This window comes from Ceratotherium simum, chromosome 7 (genome assembly GCF_057802395.1).
Source record: "Ceratotherium simum simum isolate JZ-2026a chromosome 7, ASM5780239v1, whole genome shotgun sequence".
Taxonomy (NCBI): Eukaryota; Metazoa; Chordata; class Mammalia; order Perissodactyla; family Rhinocerotidae; genus Ceratotherium; species Ceratotherium simum.
This window is the reverse complement of record NC_141906.1, coordinates 81,019,284-81,040,403: the sequence shown is the minus strand read 5'-3', so window position 1 is coordinate 81,040,403 and position 21,120 is coordinate 81,019,284. Positions and strand designations below refer to the sequence as shown.

Sequence of the window (21,120 nt, the reverse complement as noted above, 5' to 3'; positions counted from 1 at the left end):
ATCAGTGTTTTCAGGTAGCTCATTCTTAATCCCTAAGATGTGACTTGAGCTCTGAAATGCTGGCTAATGAGAGGAGGTTACCTTTCACTTAAGTACAGTGTTTCTTCCCCAGAGCACACAGTGCTTCATAGGAATGATCTCTACTGTGTTTGTGTGAAATACAGAGGGGTAGAATGAGAAATAAGCTCACTTTTGAGTCCTACTGAAGACTGGTTTTATGACTTAGTAGCTGTGTGACCTTAGGCTAATCAACTTCTCTAAAGAACCTAATGTACTTACATTACGGGTTGTTGTGAGAATCAAATGAGATATAATGCATTTCACAGTCTGGAAAATGCTATACAAATGAATGATACTGTGTGGTCAGTAAGACCTTTCAAATTTGTCTTAACCCACTTTTATCAGTTTATAGAACTGATTTAATTCTCTATGTTCTTTCATCTTTCATTGCCTTTGTGCCCGTTCTCCTCTATGCCTGGAATGTGCTTGTTCTATGGAGCAAACCTCCCATTTCTCCTGCCCTCCTTTGTCACTCATGGTAGTTAATTACACTTACCCCTTTGTGGCACCAGTCACCCTGTGTGTAACTGCTCGCATCTCTCTACAGGTAGACTGTGAAGTCCTTGCTGGACACATGTTTTGTTAATCCTTGCAACTCAGTGCTGGTGCAAAGTAGGTGTTTAATAAATATTTGTTGAAAGAAGTTTAAAAAAGAAAAAACAGATCCAGAACCAAGACTCGAGTATTGAGGCTTTATATTCCTATTTCAAGATTCATATCCTTTGCAGGATTCTTATCCTTTGCTTTCAGCTGTATTTAAATTCAAGGCCTTCCATAACCTGACATTTTTCTACCTCATTATAAAGATTCCAGGAATACCCTAATTAGTGCCCTCTTGTTAGGATACTTTTGAGGAATCAGAACATCTGAGTTCTAGCTCTCAGCTGGGCCACTAACTAGCTTCCTGATTAAAAAAAAAAAGTCACCTTTGGCCCAACTTTGTCACTTATCAACAGTGGTACTACAGTACTCTGGAATATTATGATTAGTTAGGAGATGTTCAACAAGTAATTAAAATACCAAAGTTTGTGAATTATTTTACTTAAAAAAATACGTGTTAGAATTATCTCCTAAATTAAAGGCACTGTCATTTGCTTACTTTCTGATAAGAAAGCACCTGATTCTTGAAAGAAAAGGAGAGAAGTTATCAAAGGCAGTGAGTTCTGCTGGATTCATATCCTAGATTCATCCGTGAGGCCACTTCCTGTTCTGAGATTTTCATAGTCTCTGATTTCTCTTCACACTAAGACACAAATAAAGACTTGCTTCATTTTTCTTTATGAAGGGTAACTTTAGTCAATTAAATGAGAAGGTGCAAATACATGGAACCTCAAGAGCAGACCAAAACAAGCATTGAAGTGGAGGCGGTGAGCTGCACCTTTGAACACGTTAGCTGTTTGTGCTCACAGGGACCCCTCCCCATTGTGTCCGCACTCCATTGATGGCTGAGGGCCTCCTCTCATTCCTCATCTGAGCCGCTCAGGAGGGCTGTCTGGTAACTGTGATCTGACTTCAGCTTCTGAATCCCAATGATTTCTCCTTCTCTCTGCCTCTTTAACCGAGTCAGAAGGCTGTAATAGAAACAATAAGACAAATTAGCCCCCACAAATTCCCTTATTCCCTCAACCAAGGATGTGAAGACATCTACTGGTTCTTAAAGCATTTTCTTTATATCTCTATCAGATACTGTGATTACTTGTCTACATTTCTGACTTCTCAGACAGTTTCATTGGTAGGTAAATGGACTCATGATTAATAATTAATAGTTAACATCATAACTGAGATTAAACTTAGGTCTCCTGCCTCCCTTATTGTTTCACTGACCAGGTAGTAGAACTAAAAGAAACTATGACCTTGAGTTCCCTTGTGTTTAGTCTGTGTGGAACTCTTTCTGAGGGAAGTATATCTGCTTTGGATAGGGAAATCAGGAACTAGGAAAAAAAAAGATAGGGGAGCTAGAAAGTCACTCTTGTGCTGCAGTTATAGACTGGGGCTGTGCCATTTACTCATTGGGTGACCTTGATCAAGGTACTCAGTGTTTTGAAGCCTTGATTTCCCCATCTGTAAAACATTACAGTACATACGTCATTAAATGATGAGGATTAAATGGAGTAACACATTTTAAGTGCTTACCACAGTGCCTGGGACACAGTAGGTGTATAGAAATTACTATCATGTCATAGTAAGTGTATAGCTATTACGATAACCTCTGGGGAGCAGTTTAGAGAGCACTGGCGGCTCTAGTATCTTATCTGATTGTCACAATTCTCTGGGATGTAGTAAGGGCAGATCCAGGCATAAGGTGATGGGCTCAGAAGGAACTATGGACAGAGCAGGTTCTGCAATCCAGTATCCATGCCTGATTCAGAGTTTTTCCTAACACACTGTAGGCTTAAAATCTGTCAGAACTGCATTTGAAACCTGGGTCTATCAGGTTACTATGACCAGACAGGTCTTTTAACTTCTCAAATCTCATCACTGTCATTTGCAGGTGTAGAGTACCTTTCACAGAACTTAGCATATAGTTGGCACTCATTAAGTGGTAGAAGTTAGCACTATTTAGTTATGAAAAGTGGGTCACTAGAAATAAAAATGGTGCAGTATAATTTCTGGGGCAGGGGTTGATTAGGAGGAAAAACCTTGATAAAAGTCGTCTTCTCTTGGACATACCAGGAAACAAGAGAGTAGTTGGTGGCCACAATGCAGAGAGCAGCCACGTAGTGCCAGCAGAAGCACATGGTGATGAACATGATGTTGGAATCCTCTTTCTGGTCCCATTCGGGTCTTCCAAAAGGTGGGAACAGCACAAACCCAATCTGGTGGATTATATAGAGAAGTCATTAGTTGGCCTTGTCATTAGTTGGTCCTGAGAAGGCACCTAGCCTCCTTCCTGTACAAGGGTTCCCCCCGCCTCACATTTCCCACTCCTCCATTAGCATAGAAAGGCCTTTATGCACAGAAAAATTGCTCTAAGTTAATTCTGGTTTTATGGTAGCCTTATTTAAAACAAAATTTCAGGGCCCACATTTCAAGGGAACAGTTTACCACGTGGAACCTGTAGGTATCACTGCCTCCGCTGGGGAGGGCAGATAGGAAATGTTTAATCTGCTTGCTGTGTATGCTCCATAGATTATGCTCGTTGATGCATCAGCAGGATGGTAATGGATACAGTTACATAGGTCAAGGGCTGGGCATGGGGAGAGAAGTGGCCATGTAAACCCATTCACATGGCATGTTAGTGCTGTATCTTCAAGACTTCTCTTGGGCACTCTCAAGGGCCTCCTTAATCCATTTAATGAGAGGACCATTGTTTTGAATAATTACCTGCCAGAACCAGGTGCCCTGAAGAATAGTGAGACTGGTTCGGAAAAGTTCCAGCACGATGTTGTCCCGAAGGATCGCCTCTAAGAAGAGACCGAGAGCCCCTCCAAACACAGCGCACAGCAGGAGTGAGTGGATGTGCTGGTCCAGTGGTGGTCGGTTATGAACATGGTAGTAGAAGAGAAAACCTGCCACAGAGTGAATTACAGCCATCAGAGATTTGCTAGTTTCTACTTCAGACGATTAATTCTGGACTTTTTACATTATTAGAATTTCCTGCCACCCCTTTCTCAAAGCTAGATTCTTCAGCATTTAGGAAGTCAGTTTATGTAACATTACAGGGCAACAAACATGCAGATTACATTTACTTCATGTGTGTTAAGTGGCTATAAGCAGCAAAGGATGTATCTTTTAAAATCTTTACAGAACCCATGGTAGGTTCAATACAGGATGGGTAGGTGAAACATGTTGCTGATTTGTGACAAATTGTGTGTGTATACTTGAAATTCAGTTTTGCTTTCATTCAACCTTTTTTAAACTCTTCCTGAGGTACAGAAGTAAGTGAGGTTGTTGGATTACAAAATGTTTTTTCATTACCCCAGATAACGAGTTATATTAGGAGATCTGTCCTAGCCGCTGGGTGGATCTTCTGAGATTTGTGATGGAGTCCAAACAATAACGCTCCAGGGTGGGCGGTGGAATGCAAAGTTTCTCTTCCCTAACCAAAGAGAGTTACCCTCTTGCATGATGGCATTCAGCCAGTTTTCAGACGGTTCTTGTATGTTTCCATGTGGTTGTGGGCACACTCACATGCATGAGCGTGGGGTGGCAGTGGGAGGGCAGAGAGAGTGTGTGCACTATTAGCCAGAGGCTTTGGCTAAAAGCCTCAAGCTTCCATGTGCTGCTTCATGGAATATGTCATCTGTACCATCCAGGGCGTAGGACAAAGTCCTGTTCAGGTTTTTGAAGTTCAGAGATTTGGATTTTTGGGAGAAGGTTATTATATTTGCAATGGTTCCAGTCTTTTGTATCATGGTTCCTCATAATACAACTTGTCAGTCTCCATGTCCTTTTCTCCATCCGTACCACTCAGTTACCTTCAGTGAATGTTGCCAAAGCCATAACCAGTCTGTCCACCCCCAGGGGAGTGTGGGCACTGAGATAGGTGAGCATATCAGTGACTCCTGAGACTGCAAAGAACAGATACATGGTGCTGTGCTGCCAGTTCATTAGCTTGATCCAGTGGTCTTCATTGTACAGGTGGAGGTGGGGCCCATCTGGAACAAACTGCTCCGCCAGGATCCCTGAGGGCAATGAGAGTGGAAATTGAGGAGGGAGGAGCAGCTCCAAGACAAATAGGAGACAGCAAAAAATCACCCCAAGTCAGGAGCAGAGTTGAGATGTGGGTGAAGGTGGGCTCTGGTTCAGTGAACCTACTTTGCTGCCTCAGATACAGCTACTTAAGTATATACATAAGGTATTTGCTGAGGAACCTGTGTAGACATCTTGCCTTTGTTGTTCTTTTGTGGGGGAGGAGGGTGCAGAGGGAGGAGAGAAGATAGCAAGGCAGCCACACAGGCCCCCAGGGAATCTGTCCGGCAGCCAAGATGAAAGCCAGGCATTGTCAGTTACGTGAGCGTGTGACTCACAACGGTACTCTCTGGGCTCCCTCTGCCAAGCGAGCAGTGAAGGAAATCCCAGAAAGAAACAGGTTGAAATAGTAGCATCCCAGCAGAAACACACTGGTGTTGAGGACACTTGCGCATGCCTGAGCAGCCCAGGTGTGTTTCTGTCGGGGTGGACTCCGGGTGAGTACTTTCTCTAGGTGCAGAGCGAGCTCTGTGAGCTGTGGGCCCTTGCCCTGGCTTCAGGTCTCTGTCCTCAACATTGGGGGAACAAGGTGAAGGCCCCATTCCCCCTGGTGTTTCTGGCCATCCTGTGTCTCAGGAGAGGCAAGCGTTAGAGATGGGGCCAGAAGATTGAGGCTGTGCCACAGTGCAGCTCTTCGTTCTTATCCTTCCTACTTTTATCACCTCATTTGGAAGGCAAGAGAGTTGCCTTTTGCCTGGTGCCTGAGATGTTCTTGGGGCCTCGAATAAGCCTTCCATGACAACATTCTGGACCCTGTTCCCCAAACATTTTTTTCTCACGTTGGCCCCTTTCAGAATATGTGTAAAGGATCCAGGAGTTGGTGAAAACAACTCAGGAAAAGGAAGTCACAGTGACACTAGAATGGAAGCTCTGTGAGAGCAGAGACTATGTTTGGTTCCCCCAGGTTAGCCCCAAAACCTAAAATGTGAGTTCCTGGCACATGGTAGGAGCTCAAGAGATAATTGTTGAATGAGTAGTATTTTTACGCAGCAAAGAAGCCAAGTATAATTTTTCTAGCTTTATTTAGGCAAAGTTGAGGCTGTCCTTACCATTTAAGTCATATGGCCCCTATCACTTCTCAGCTCCAGAAAGATGAGAAAGCCTTTCTGGAGGCTGAAACTGGTGACTGGGAAAATTCAGCTGGACTGGGCAAACAAAGCTCTACCTTGGTATACTCCAAGAGAAGCCACTGTTGTTTCAGTTCCTCCCAATAGTTGAGAAACCGTAGGCCTAAGATGACAAGTGGCAGAATGCAGCTGCAGAGTAAGATCCCTCATAACTCACGTTTGGGCTGATCCTGAGGAAGAGGGCTTTTTGTTATTGGCACTGCTTGTTCCATGAGAGCCACCAGTGGTGGAATGGATGACAAGTAACAGTGGAAATGGGTGGATTTTGTTGAAAGGGGGCACAGTAAAGGAAAATCCCTCTCAAATAGCCCTGTGTTGGCTTTTTTCAATCTCTTCCATTGCCTACCTTGTTAGCCTTCTAGCATAAACTCCCCATCTCTATAATTGCTTGAGATTTGGGGATGGAGGTTATGCCAAAGAGTTGGGTTTTAACTACTCTTGAGATTCTAATGGAGAGACAATTGGGAGAAAAAAGATGATTTTTCTAAAGTTAAACCATTTAGTACTTTCTCATAACTCATGTACATGAGCTTTTTTAATTCTTTTTTTCTATTTTTGTTTTATGTTTCTCATAAAGTATGTCTTCTTTTCCTACAACTTTTTTTTTTTTTTTCCTGAGGAAGATTTGCCCTGAGCTAACATTTGTTGCCAGTCTTCCTCTATTTTGTATGTGGGTTGCTGCCACAGCATGGCCTCCAATGAGTGGTATATGTCTGTGCCTGGAAACAAAATCCAGGCTGCCGAAGTGGAGCGTGCCGCACTTAACCGTTAGGCCATGGGGCTGGCCCCTATACCTACCTCCTTTTAGGGCAAAAAATATAGTTTATTTAGTAGTTTTTTGTAGTGTTCTATGATGTAAGGTGCTATTAACTAGTTGTTCATGTTACAAAGCTCTCAGTACACAATAGATGTTATGATAAAATATTTAGTTTAGTGGCCAACTGAAAACCGTGTTCTCTTATCTCTGCCAGTGGAAACATCCATTTCACAGGTCTGGAAAAATGGGTTAATGGTTCTGGGTATGATGGGGAGATCCTTTGGCCTAGATGATCCACCCCCTGCCTTCTTACCGATGACAGAAAACAAAGTTCTGATCGCAGCTTCAGTGATCTCGAGACGCTGATAATGACGAGTCAGTTGGCTGCTTTTCCCTTTTTGGTGAAAGTACTTCAGTGGGTACTTCACTGACCACCATAGCCCCACAATCAAGAAGAAACTCCCTGGGAGAGCGTGGCCCTTGAAGTTTGCCATCAGGGTGCTGGGACACCTGAAAAATTAGGGGACAGCTGTTAGGTGGCAGAATGAAGGAAACATAAATGGATATTTTGACAAGAAACACAATACACGACTGAGAATTCCAAATTGTAAGCCATATTAAGATGGATCCACTTATTAGCCTTTATGTTACGTCACTGAAGTCTTGACTGCTAAGTGAGTTATATACCCAAGAAAAATACCATTGGCCCCGAGGCCTTAAAAACATGGTTAAAATAAAAGGGGAAAAAAAGGAGGGTAGGCAAATATTTACTATACTGATCTCAGGGTAGAAAAGCCTTTCTAAACATAAAGGTAAAGAAGAGAACTAGAAAAGAAAAATATTCACCTACGTCAGCATTTTATATATCAACATCAGAAGGCAAACAACAAATCAGGGGAATGTTAGTAGCATCTGTGATGAATGGCTGTTCCATTAGAGAGCCTTTACAGATTAATAAGAAAAAGACCATAGAAGAATAGGCAAAAGACATGAACACACAATTCACAAAATAATACAAATTGGTGATAAATCTCACTGTAATTAAATGCAAATGAAAGCACAATATCATTTTTCACCTAACTGGAAATCATTTGAAGAATTAGAGTTTTGATACAGCCCTCTAGTATAAATGCATATATGGTCAATATGATTCAAATTTGGTAAAAGTCAAAATAATTATATAAACACCACCTTATTCCAAAAAGGATTTCAGGCATGATGTGCTTTTATCCTATTTATAGTAGCATAGACTATAGGGTCAAAGTTATGAATGCTAGAATTTATTTGGAAGGAAAATGATTATTTTCCTGTGGCCTGAGTGGTGACCTACAGAATATGTAGAGTGGGAGAAAAATAGTTGGTGGCGATCTAGAAAATACCACCGAGGAACATAAAGTGTGCGTGATCTGCACAGCCTATTCCAGTCCTGGCCATCAGAGTCCCGTCCCTCTGTCACTGGCTACACTGGCATGGCTGTTTCACATGTGATGCATTTACAGTTGAGGTTTCCATCCTTCATCAAGAACTTTCACAAGCTTTTAAAAAATGTTTATAGTTTAAAAAAATCAAATAGCATTTAAAAGGCTTGTAATGAAAAGCAGCAGCCCCATGCTCCGTCCCTCCTCCCCCCTCGTGAAACCACGTGAAACTTCCTGCTGTTTCTTCTCCATAATTCTAGTTGACTTGTGCATGCTGCCACTTGTTAATTTATCGTTGTTAGGCATTGTCTACCAACTTCCTGGAGCACTCTTAGAAGCTCTCCCTCCTCTTCACCCCTTCCTTTTCACAGTACTTACATTATACTCATTTGTTTAAATCATTAGTTTCATTTTTATGGCTCTGTAAATCCAAAGTCCTTACCAGGGCTGATAAGCCCTACCTGATCCTGGACTATCTCTTTGTTCTCGCCTCCCCCTCTGCCCCTGCAACACAGGGTTCTTTCTATTGCTTGAAACAAGTACAATCCACCCCTGCTTCAGAGCCTGGCACTATCTGTTCTTTCTAGAACAGTTTACCCACAGAGAGCCAGTAGTTCTCTCCTTCACTTTAAGTCTCTGTTCAAATGTTACTTTATTCCCTGACTTTTATGTAAAATAGCAGGCATGTCCCACTTTTCAATCTGTTGAATACCTCTATATTCAATACTTCTAAATACTTTTAAATACTTCTAAATTTTCTTTAAAGCTTAAATCACGATCTGATATTACATATTCTTTTTTTTAGCATCTATCTCCATCCACTAGAATGTAAGCTCTTTGGAAGTAGGGATTTGATCTATTTTGTTATTGCAGTTAGCCCACTGCTTACGCAGTGCCTGACACATAGTCCACAAAGCCAAAGATTTTCCATCCCCAGTCACCACCGTGAATTGAGTCTGTTTCTCCTGGTGGCAAAGCTATTTGTTTTCATGGCCAGCACCACCTTTCTTAAAAGTCATTGAGTGGGGGGATAATGGGAGCAACCCCAGGCAAAAAGCCACCGTCTCCCACTGGTCTTACCTGAAGATCTAATAGTTTTTCAAGTTTAATGAAAGCTCCTGTGGAGAGTCTAGCTGAACTACATAACATCGCTGCCTCTACATCCATTTTGTGTCGCCAAGGGACCTTGAGCTGACACTAGCCCCTCCTGCGAGCATGCCCTAGATAACAGCTGCAGAGTCACAAGTAGATGAAAGTTCCTGATAGGACTCCCCCAAATGCCCTTGAGATGAATAGATCCCCACCTCCCAGGGCCTTCTTGTGCACCCTTTGGATAAGAGCCCCGAGATGCCTACCAAACCCCTGTTCTTTTTGGTTTGAATGGACCAATCCAGGCTTAGCCTGGGAACTCCAAAGCATTCCTCCTGTAAACCAGAACAAAGGCGTGTGCTCCACATCGTGCCACACTCTGCCTGCACCCTGCCCTGACCTCCCCATATGGCCCCCCGGTCCCCCCGTGTCCCTCCTCCAGGGCCTGTCAGTGATCAGATTCTGTATTTCACTTCCCTGCTAGTCTTTTGTTGAACTGAGACTCCCCATCAGACACCCCGGGACCATACTTAACAATGTTAATTTAACAAAATCACAAGAGCTTCTCAATTGGCTGGCTGCCTTTGGTCAAGCTCCAGTTCCCTGAAATGGTTGGTTTTGACAGTTTTGTCTAGTTTTACTCTATTTTTGTTTGTTTTTCATTTTGGTTTTTGCAGGAGGGAATTGCCTGTCTCTTCATGCTGCCATAACTGGAAGGCCCTCTTCTCATTCTTTTTTAACCCTTTATTGATCCACACAAAAAAAGTTTTCCATTTTCATTGAACGTTTAACACAGGTCCCTTTCAAGATCAAGCTTGTCATACTCCTCTGTTTTCTTAGCCAGAAGTACAGAAAAACCAGCTTTGCAAATCCTTCCTGCCCTTCCCCATTTTTCTGAAAAGCAGCACCCTCAATAAAGGCAGAGTCCTTGTCTGCCTGTCTCTAGTCCATACCAATTTATCAAGCCCCACCCTTCCCTTTTACCTGGTTTACAATTCACATCAGTAGATAGTAGGGCTTGCAGCATCATGTCTGTAGAAGCTACTTTTAAATTTATTTGTGCTATTTGGAAGGCTAATTACTTCGATTTGATAGGGGAGAGGGGCAGGGGAGGTGGATTTCTTCCATGAACAAATTAATAGATTAGTTACATTATAGAACGTGATATAGATACAGGATGGGTCAATTTTAATAAGGAGGAACAAGGCAATAACTTCAAATAGAACAATAAAAATTTAGACTTCTAATATCTTGGATAACACCATTCAAATAGGCTAAGTCCCTGAGAAGTCTAGCTTTAAAAAATAATTTTAAAGTAAATATAAAATAAAAAAAGCACACACTTAAGGGATGAGCTCCCTTGTCTATACAGAATGGTGTGGTCATTACACTATAAAATATTCGGTCTGAGGAAAACCCACAGATAAGAAAACATCAGAAAGTGCTTCCACAAAGACAAATTTCCTAACTTTCTTATTTTAATAGATTTGCCCTTTTTTGATATCACATGCGGTAGAATGGGAGTGTGAAGGAAGGATTAAACGTTTTGGAGAGGTGGTAGCTTTGAGTTAAAGCTGGCAACCAAAAAGGCTAGAGGTTTGGGTGACTTCATTTCACATCTAGGGAGTGACTGGAAAAGGAACCTAGTGTGAGTAAGAGGTTTGACTTGCTTTCCTTGTATGCCTCGTTTTTAACCGTCTTGCCCAATCTACATGCCCTCTTTTTCAATTGAGGTGAGTGAAGTGGCAGACAACATAGGAGGTGTCAGAAAGAGAAAAAGGTGAGAGGAAGGAGCAAGGAAAGAAGAGAAAAGGAGTCAGAGAAGTAGGGAGAGGAGAAGTGATGGTTGATGCCGTTTGCCTGTAGTTAAAAATAAAACTTGCCGTGCTGCTTTTTCTTGTTTAATAAAGCGGCAGTTTCCTCTTATTTTACATGGGGCAATAGGAATAGTGAAGGAACGGACGTATCTAGAAAAGGGAGAGAATCAGAAAAAGGAACAAGAAAAGTGAATTCTGTTTCCTTCCTCAAGTGCCCAGGCTTAGCAACCAGCACTCCAAGATTAGGAGGATGAAGGACTTGGCTCTCCTGGCAGGGGAGGAGAGTTAAAGCCAACTTCTCCCAATTCGTGATGACAAGATACAAAATATATAGACTACCAACCGTCACAGAGAACCCAGACCTCTACTTAGTTCCAGTCAGACCTTTGACTTATGGTTTATCTTCACCATGGAATATTATGTAAGCATTAAAAAGAATGAATTAGAGCTATACCAGCTGTTCTGGAAGGTTTTCCATGAGATATTGTTGGCTGAGACTAGCAAGATGGAAAAGACTACTTATAATATGACCCTATTTTGTGCAACCATGATAATGTCCCACGTATGTGTGTACGTATGTATACAGGTATGTGATTATATGAACAGGAAAAGCAATATGGTAGAGTACTTGGAGGGTATTTGATGCTATTTATTAAGCATTTCTGGCTCTCTGTCTTCTAGGCACATGGTATGATTGCACTTTCCGGCCCCCTTGTGGTTGGGAGGGGTCTTGTGAGTTGTGAGCAGAAGTGATGTGATACTTCTGGGTTGAAACAATTGCTAGTGCAAGACCCTCCAGAACACACTTCCCTTTACACATTACTGTCAGTGTTGATGACAGTAGCTCCTCCATCAGCCTAGATCCCAGAATGAGGAGATGTGGAGCAAAGCCCCAAACAAGCCATGATAACGTGGCAAGAGAGAAAAAAACAGTTGTAATGAGCCACTAGGCCTTATGGGCTATTTTTATCTAGCATAAGCTAACCTGTTCTGAATCATACAGATATATACTAGGTTAACATGTTATGGGGGCGGGGGCCAGGGGGATGGGACACTCAGGCTTTTGTAGGTTTTTTTTTTTTTTTCATATTGAAAAGCTTTATAAATCCACGTCTCAGGGAATAGGGAGGCCCAAGGAGAGGGAGAGAGATGAGAGAACAGCTGGTCGGTGGAGCAGTCAGAACACACACAACATTTATCAGTTAAGTTTGCCTTCTTATATGGGCCTGGTTCATGGCACCCCAAAACAATGACAATAGTAACATTGGAGATCACTGATCGCAGATCACCATAACAAATATAATAATAGTGAAAAAGTTTGAAATATTGTGAGAATTATCAAAATGTGATAGAGACACGAAGTGAGCAAATGCTGTTGGAAAAATGGTGCCAACAGACTTGCTCGATGCAGGGTTGCCACAAACCTTCAATTTGTAAAAAGTGCAGTATCTGTGAAGTGCAATAAAGCGAAGCACAATAGAAGGAGGTGTGCCTGGATATTCACTGAGTTGTGCAACCATCACCATGGTCAATTATAGAACATTGTCATCACCCACAAAAGAAATCTCCTTACCCATTAATCACTCTCCATTTTCCCCAATCCCCTCCCACCCTGCCCTGCACAGCTGTAGGCAACCACGAATCTACTTTATATCTCTATAGATTTGCCTATTCTGGACATTTCATATAATTGAATCATACAATATGTGGTCTTTTGTGACTGGCTTCTTTATTTTGGCATGATGTTTTCAAGGTTCATCCATGTAGCATGCCTCACTACTTATTCCTTTTTATGGCTGTATATTTCATTGTATGGATATACATTTAGTGGCTTGCCAGGGCTGCTGTAACAAAGCACCCCAGACTGGGGGGTTTAAACAACAGATAGTTATTTTTCTCACAATTCTGGAGGCTAGAAGTCTGAGATTAAGACTGGATGTTGTGGCAGGATTGGTTTCTTCTGAGGCCTCTCTCTGTGGCTTGAAGATGGCCGTCTTCTGCCTGTATCTTCACGTCATCTTCCCTCTGTGTCAGGGTCCTCTTCTTATAAGGACAACATCATATTAGATTAGAACCTTCCTTAATGACCTAATTTTAATTTAATTACCTCTTTAAAGACCATATTTTCAAATACAGTCATATTCTGAGGTATTGGAGGTTAGGACTTCAACATATGAGTTTGGGGGTGAGGGGGAACACACATAATTCTGCCCATGACACCACATTTTATTTATCCATTCATCAATTCATTGACATCTCCATATACTTCTATAGATTATTTACTAAATCACTACAAAAGACAACCATCAAGTATATCAAAAAAGATGCTTTGAAGGTTTCAACAACCTTACTAAATATTGCTACTTTTTATTCCTGGGATGTTTTCCCTAATGATTCTGAAAGTCACCCTCAGATGGCTCTAGAAGTTTCAGTGCTTTCCTGATATTTCTCTTTTACTTTTCTGTTGTTGTTGTTAAATAAGAGCCTTATTGACATATAATTCACATACCATAAAATTCAGTCCTTTAAAGTTTACATTTCAGTGGTTTCTGTTATATTCATAGTTGTGCAACCATTACCACTATCCAATTTTAGAACATTTTCATCTACCCCAAAAGAAATCCCATACCCATTAGCAGTCATTCCCCATTTTCTTCCAGCCTCTCTGCCCCTGGCAACCACTAATCCGCTTTCTATCTCCATGGGTTTTCCTATTCTAGATATTTCATAGAAGTAGAATCATATAATCTCTGCCTCTTTTACTTAGCATAATGTTTTCAAAGTTCATCCATGTTATAGTGTGTATCAGTACTTCATTTTTATTGCTGAATAATATTCTGTTGTATGAATATGTCACATTTTGTTTATCCATTCATCCTTGATGGACATTTGGGTGGTTCTGAATAATGATGCTATGAACATTTGTGTACGTATTTTTGTATGTACCTATGTTTTCATTTCTCTTGGGCATATACCTGGGAATGGAATTGCTTAGTCATATGGTAACTCTGTGTTTAACATTTTGAGGAATCACCATACTGTTTTCCAAAGTGGCTGCACCATGTTACAGTCTCACCAGCAATGTATGAGGGTTCCAGTTTCTCCACATCCTTGCCAACACTCATGTCCATTTTTTTTTTTTTTTTTTTAGCCATCCTAGTGGGTGTGAAGTGTATCTCATTGTTTTGTTTCATTTTGCTTCCCTAGTGATTAGTGATGTGGAGCATCTTTTCATGCACTTATTGGGCATTTGTATATCTTCTTTGGAGAAATGCGTATTCAGATCCATTGCCCATTTTAAATTAGGTTGTCTTTTTATTGTTGAGTTGTAATCGTTCTTTTTATATTATAGATACCTGTTTTGTATCAGATACATGATTTGAAAATATTTTATCCTTTTTTATGGGTTTCATATTTACTTTCTTGATTGTGTCCTTTGAAGCACAGAAGCTTTAAATTTTGATGAAGTCCAGTTTCTCTCTTTTTTTCTTCTGTTGTTTGTGCTTTCAATGTCATATCTGAGAAACCACTGCTTAACTCAAGGTCATGAAGATTCACTCCTGTATTTTCTTCTAAGATTTTTACAGTTTTAGCTCTTATATTTATATCTATAATCCATGTTAATTAACTTTTATATATGGTGTAAGATAGGGGTCTAATTTCATTCTTTTGCATATCCAGTTGTCCCAGCCATTTGTTGAAAACATTCTTCTATCCCCTATTGGAATTGTCTTGGTGGCCTTGTCTGTCTTCTACTCTTGAAAATGGATTTCGTCAATCTTCAAAGAAGGGCCTTGCCTATAATAGGGTCAAACTGTGGTGAAGAGGGAATAATTCAACTATTATGACATATATATTAAATATTTTAATAGAGTGTACAGAGTGTTATGACAGTAAAAGGAGGACACTGATTCAGCCTAGTGGAAATAAGAGAAAGGTTATAGAGGGAAGTGTCACTAAAGCGTCCTTGAAAAACAAGTAAACATGGTACGGTGGGTGGAGTTCCAGAAAGAGCAGTTAGTGCATGCAAAGGCTAAGAGGCAGTTGCAGCCGATCATCCACATAGTCAGAGTGGAGCTACATAATATTGCTTACTCTCTTTACCCTGCCATTCCCACCTTCTTTACCAAGAAAGACCATATGTCACTCTCTTCATGAGTGGAATGCATTAGACCTTGAAATTGTCTTAGATTGGTAATGAACAAAACAGTGTACCTAAAAGTCAAGTCAACCAGACATTGTGGTCCTGTGTGCCCAAGAGTCTCTGGGAAAGGATATAAACCAGCTCACAAATGGGCCCGAGGAAGGTTGAGTTAGAAAAGGTGTCAGTCAGGTTTTATATTAGTTCAGGTGCATTCTGTTTTCTAGATTTCCCTAAAGGAAACAGAGTTTCTCAAGTTTCCTTTAAGGGGAAATATAGTCACATAATAGAAAGAGCATGAACTATGGAGTGTCAGATCTAAGTTCGTTCCTGGTTTTGCCACTTCTACTGGTAAGACCCTGGACAAGTCCCCTGACCTCTCTGAATCTCAGTACCCCTCCTTCTGAAACAGGAACATGAACACTTACCTTGGAGGGACCTTGTGAGGATTAACTGAAAATGTCTAGCAGCTAACTAGAATAAATGTTAGTTTACTCTCTTCTCTGGTGCTCTTATACCTATTCCCACAATTAATGGGGGAGAAACCTGGGCTTCTCTCTTAGGATAAGTATAATTATTGAACTAAGGCTGCTGTCCTTTGCTTTTAGTAGCTGATCTGAAGCGCAGGGGGAATCACTGTTGAACGTTTACCTAATCCTGGAGAGAGCAGTGGTTGAATGTGTCTTTTTAATAGGAATGGGATGTGTGTTTGGTCAGTAGGGAAGTAGGTTATGGGGAGAACATAGCACATAATTTTACTGCAGAACATGGTTTTATACTTTCTAAATCTGTCCTTGCTAACAGAAATACTCAGACAATTGGTTTCTGGTCTGAGTTTATTTTTGAAAACAACCAACCCTGCCTGACATAGCTTTCTGTTACTCTGCAAATAACAAGGTAAATACCGCCCCCCCCCCCTTTTTCTATGAGCTGCTTAGTGATAGAATGCAGAAGAAGCACAAGGTGCAGTGTTGAAAGTCCTCTGTTGCCCACAGGCTGATGTGACTGTGGCTTAGTCCTGACCATCAGGCAAGCTGTATCCCTGCTCTACAGTAGCCTGAGCGGCTTTAGGTAATTCTGGAGTCCCTCACTTTCTTCTAAATTTGACAACTACTACCCTCATTGTTATTTTCTCAATAGGTGGGTCCTTGGATCAACACAGTCAGAAGGAGTGAGACCAGAATAAGAGCCTTAACCTGTTCTGGCATGAGTTCCTGATGCTATGGAACAAAATTACCATGAACAAGAGCTCAGTTACCTCCTAGCTCAGTTTGGTTCCTAAGCAAAGGTGGTCTCATTTCTGCTCTCTCTCTCTTTTTTTTCATGTGAGCTTATTAAATACAAGACTCTATGTTGGATGCTGAGGAAATAATAAAATGAATAAGAACTGATCCCTATCTTCAAGGAGTTTATAATCTAGTAGGCAGTTATATAATTGTGAAAGATTGAGTGTCATGAGATAAACTGATAGCAATCCTTGGTGACATAGAATAGAGAGTGAATCACTCTCACCAGAGAATCTTAGAAGGCTTCACAGAGAAGAGGGGCATTTGAGCTGGGGCTTTCTTCATTGCCTCTTTCAAACTGTTAGGAAAATTAGGCAGCCTTACTGGAATCCTGAATTAAAGACTGAAGAACAAATCTGGGCTCAATTCCATTATTTCTCAAGACCTAATAAAGAACATTGGTCTCTGAGTCATAGACCTGGGTTCTAGTCCAAGTTTTGCTATGAACTCACTCCGTGACCTTGAGCAAGATATGTAACATCTCAGGATCATAATTTCTTTGTTTGTTAAATGGGTAGTTTGGAAGAGGGAATCTCCATGGCCCTTCCTAGTGCTAAAATCCCTTTCTGTCTTTGTTCTTGATTAACATATCACAAAAATGAAATGACGAATGAAAAGGAATTAGAGCAAGTTCAGTCCTGGTGAGGGAGGAATGGAACAAAGGTGTGGGCATCACCAACAAAGAAGCAGCTCTCAGTCGCCACTTCAGCATACCCCAGAGTGAAAGGGGCGTGGACTTGAAAGGTTGGTCAGCATACCCCAGAGTGAAAGGGGCGTGGACTTGAAAGGTGGGCTGATTTTTCAAGCAACAAGGAAAAAAAGTTACATGTATTTTTCCTTCCTTCTCTACTGTCAGTAAACTTGTTCAGCACTTACATCAGTGAACAAGATGGATGCTGGGCCTTCCACTTCCCTCAATAGTCCTTCTTATCATGTGCAAGCTCTTAATCCCATTTCTCATAGACTAGTTTTTGAAAACTCTCATCACTTCCCTCAAACTTGAGTTCCCTAAACTCGGGGAAAACCTCTCCTTTCATTCGATTAACATCATTGAAACTATAAGGCATCAATCACCTCAATTTCCTCCTCTTCACCTACAAATTCATATACATCACACCCATTCTTCGCTTCAGATCCACTCTTAGAGGCCGGTCCTCCATCTGTGCTTTTGATTACACCCTCACCTGTGCCCTCTGGGCCCTAGTTCTATTAATCATGAACTTCTCTCCTCCTCTATTGCCTTTTTCCCTTCAGCTATAACCAGGCCCAAGACTTTTTCACACAAAATAAAAAAAACGGAAAAACAAACAAAAAAATCTGCTTTGACCTTGGATCCCCTAAGATCCATTGTGTATCTCTCTTCCTATTTACTATTTCAAACACAGAAATAAAATATCTAATGTATATAAAAGGTATAAAGAATAATTTAACAACTGTGTCCCATGACCCAGCTTAAGAAATAGAACATTACTAACACCCTTGGAGCTTCCTGTTGACCCCTCCTTGATAGTTTCCCCCCTGCCACCCCCTGAGAAGTAACCATCATCTTGAATTGTGTGCTTAACATTCACTGGCTTTTGTTTTACTATATACTATATACATTTACTACATACATTATCTCCAAACAACATATGCTTGCAGATTTTTAAACTTTATATATACGTTGTCAAAACATGTGGATCTTTTCCTTGCCATCTCCCCTAGTCAAAAGCCAATACACACCTTTTATAATAGGTTTATTTGTAGATAGTTAAAAATCTATAATATTAAAATTATTTGAAAAGTCATTATTGAACTCAATTACTACTTGAATGAAGTTTTCTTTTGATAGAAAGGAATTTTGGTGGTTTCGTGTAATGCAGTAAAACACTGTCAAAATCAGTTGTTTCTTGAAAAAGCCTGGAAAGACAATTGCTGTCTCCATTTAGTCCTCCCTCTTCACCGCCACACTGAAATTGTATTCATAGATGTCGCCAAATCCCTTCCATATTGTTTAATCCAATAGGAAATCTTTAAAATATTATCTTAGTAGACCTCTCTTCTGTTCTTGATGCTACTCTGTGGTTGACACTGTCCACTAGTCAACTTATCTTTGAAATTATCTACTCCCTTTGGCTTTCATGATACTGTTCTCTCCTGGCTCTCTTCATCTTCCAAAATCATCTTCCTCTCCTTTGTCCTCTTCTTTTATCTCTCTCTTAAACACTAGCAGTCTTTGGTGCACTGTTCTTTTATATATCTTCTTCTTGCAAGAACTTATACACACCCATGGTTCAATTACCACTTGCACGCTGATGACTCACATGACTTTATCTTTAGCTCTGACCTTTGTCCTGTGTTTCAGACTCATATCCAACAACCTGCTTAACTGACAGATATGCACATAAACACCTAGATGCTTCTTAGACACCTCAAAGTCAACATGTCCCAAATTGAATTCATCATCTTCCTTCCCCCACCAAATTGGCTTCTCTTCCATATCCCAAACTGAGGTAATGGCTTAACGTCCAGTCACTGTTAAAGCCAGAATCCTGGGAGTCATCCTAGACTCCCTCTTCTTCCCTTACTCTGCACTGCAGTGTCCCAGTTCCCCAAGGAACTAAACAATGCTGCTTCTTTTGCTTCTCCAAGTTTTCTGGTATTCTGTCTTTCCTTTCTATTTCTACAATTATCTCATTTAGACTCTCATTATCTTTTACCTGGACTACTGCAATGCCTCTAGTCCTGCCGTCCATAAATCCTTCCACTCTGCAGCCAGTCATCTACCTACAGTGTAAATCTGACTACACCATTATTGAATTTCAAATACAGTCATGCATTGCATAACAATGTTTTAGTCAATGACAGACTGTATATATGACTGTGGTCCTGTTAGATTAGTACCATATAGCCTAGGTGTGTAGTAGGCTATACCATCTAGGTTTGTGTAAGTACTGTAGGGGAGGAAGAAATGTTCCTCTACCCTTCTAAGTTCTGGCTGATCCAAGAATTAAATTGACATGAGACAGATTATTAGGAGAAAAACAAAAGTTTATTAACGTGTACATAGGAGAAACCCAGGAAAACTGTAACTTTCCAAAGAAGGTATACAGATGGCCAACAGGCACATGAAAAGATGTTCAACATCACTAAATATTAAAAATAACAAGTGTTGGAGAGGATGTGGAGAAAAGGGAACCCTCATACACTGGTGGTGGGAATGCAAACTGGTGCAGCCACTATGGAACACAGTATGGAGATTTTTCAAAAAATTAAAAACAAATGCCATATGATCCAGCTATTCCACTGCTGTGTATTTATCCAAAGAACATTAAATCAATAATTAAAAAAGATATATGGACCCCTATGTTCATCACAGCATTATTCACAATAGCCAAGACACGGAAGCAACCCAAGTGCCCATCAACAAATGAATGGATAAAGATGTGGTATATGTATACAGCGGAATACTACTCAGCCATAAAAAAAGGACAAAAATCATGCTATTTGTGACAACATGGATGGACCTTGAGAGTATTATGCTAAGTGACATAAGACAGAGAAAGACAAATACGATATGATTTCACTCATATGTGGAAGATAAACACATAGATAAGGAGAACAGACTGGTGGCTATCAGAGGGAAGAGGGGTGGAGGGAGAGCAAAAGGGGTAAAGGGGGCACGTATGTATGGTGACGGATAAAAACCAGACTATTGGTGGTGAGCACGCTGCAGTCTATACAGAAACTTAAATATAATAGTGTACACCTGAAATCTACACAATATTATAAACCAATATGACCTCAATAAAATAATTAAAATGCCGAAAAAAAAAAAAGAGATGTTGGGGGTGGGGAGAGTCAGGGACTTCAAAGGGAAGGAAGGCAATTCACAGGTACGTGAAAAGGAGCAAATGTATGGAATGTTCCTTTGGCCACACAGAAACAGAAGAACACAACGGGAGCCCAACAAACAGGCTTTCCTAGGTTCCTGCCTGTCTACCACCTAGCTCATATTATGCTAAGGTGATAGCTCACTTCCAGAGACAGGTTTTTTCTAATCTGAATTCTTTTAGGTAGTTAAGGGGGAGGTAACAAGAAAAACTTTGAGTCTTTTGTTTCTTAAAAATAATCAGCCTAAAATAATCCCCATTTTGGGGTGGCAAATTTTGTTCCCCTTCAGTACACACTATGATCGCACAATGATGAAATGACCTAATGACACGTTTCTCAGGACGTGTCTCCGTTGTTAAGCAATGCATGACTGTATCTCATTGACTAACCATCACATGGATGTAGTCCATGCCCCTTTGCATTGCATATATCCAGGACCTGGCTCTTTGTCTGTCTCTCCAGCCTCTTCTCCCATTTCTCCCCACCACAAACCTTATAGTATATAGTTTGCTCATGCTGTTCCCTCCACCTAGTATGTCCTTTTCATTTTTCTTCACCCGGCTTACTTTTACTCAGTTTTCAATAGGTGGGCTTTATCTCCTCTAGAAAGTCTTCTGTGAGCCTCCAGGTTTGGCTACATGCCCCATGTAGTACAATTAGTACATCACTCTGCTACCATAATATCTTATACATACCTTGATTTTTATCACTTAACATGTCATATTAAAATATTTACCTGTCTGACTCCAGCCTGTAGGCTCCTCAAGAGGAGAGAACTTATCTGCTTCATCTTAAACTTCCCATGGCTCAGCACAAAGCTTGATGTATAATAATAGTTCTTGATGTGAACTGAACTGATG

The 21,120-nt window shown here is 40.8% G+C and overlaps 1 protein-coding gene across 1 annotated transcript in view; it reads right to left on the bottom strand.

Moving 5' to 3' along the window:
• Positions 1-743: 743 nt before the first annotated feature.
• Positions 744-21,120, bottom strand: part of TMEM45B (transmembrane protein 45B) — a 29,352-nt gene continuing 8,975 nt past the window's right edge. Inside the window, exons 2-6 of the mRNA XM_087433930.1 lie at positions 6,950-7,146; positions 4,479-4,685; positions 3,385-3,569; positions 2,731-2,876; positions 744-1,631 (exon numbers count right to left, since the gene is read on the bottom strand). Of these exons, the coding sequence (XP_087290056.1) occupies positions 1,520-1,631; positions 2,731-2,876; positions 3,385-3,569; positions 4,479-4,685; positions 6,950-7,130 (831 nt within the window). The 5' untranslated portion in view covers positions 7,131-7,146 and the 3' untranslated portion in view covers positions 744-1,519. The remainder of the gene's footprint in view (positions 1,632-2,730; positions 2,877-3,384; positions 3,570-4,478; positions 4,686-6,949; positions 7,147-21,120) is intronic.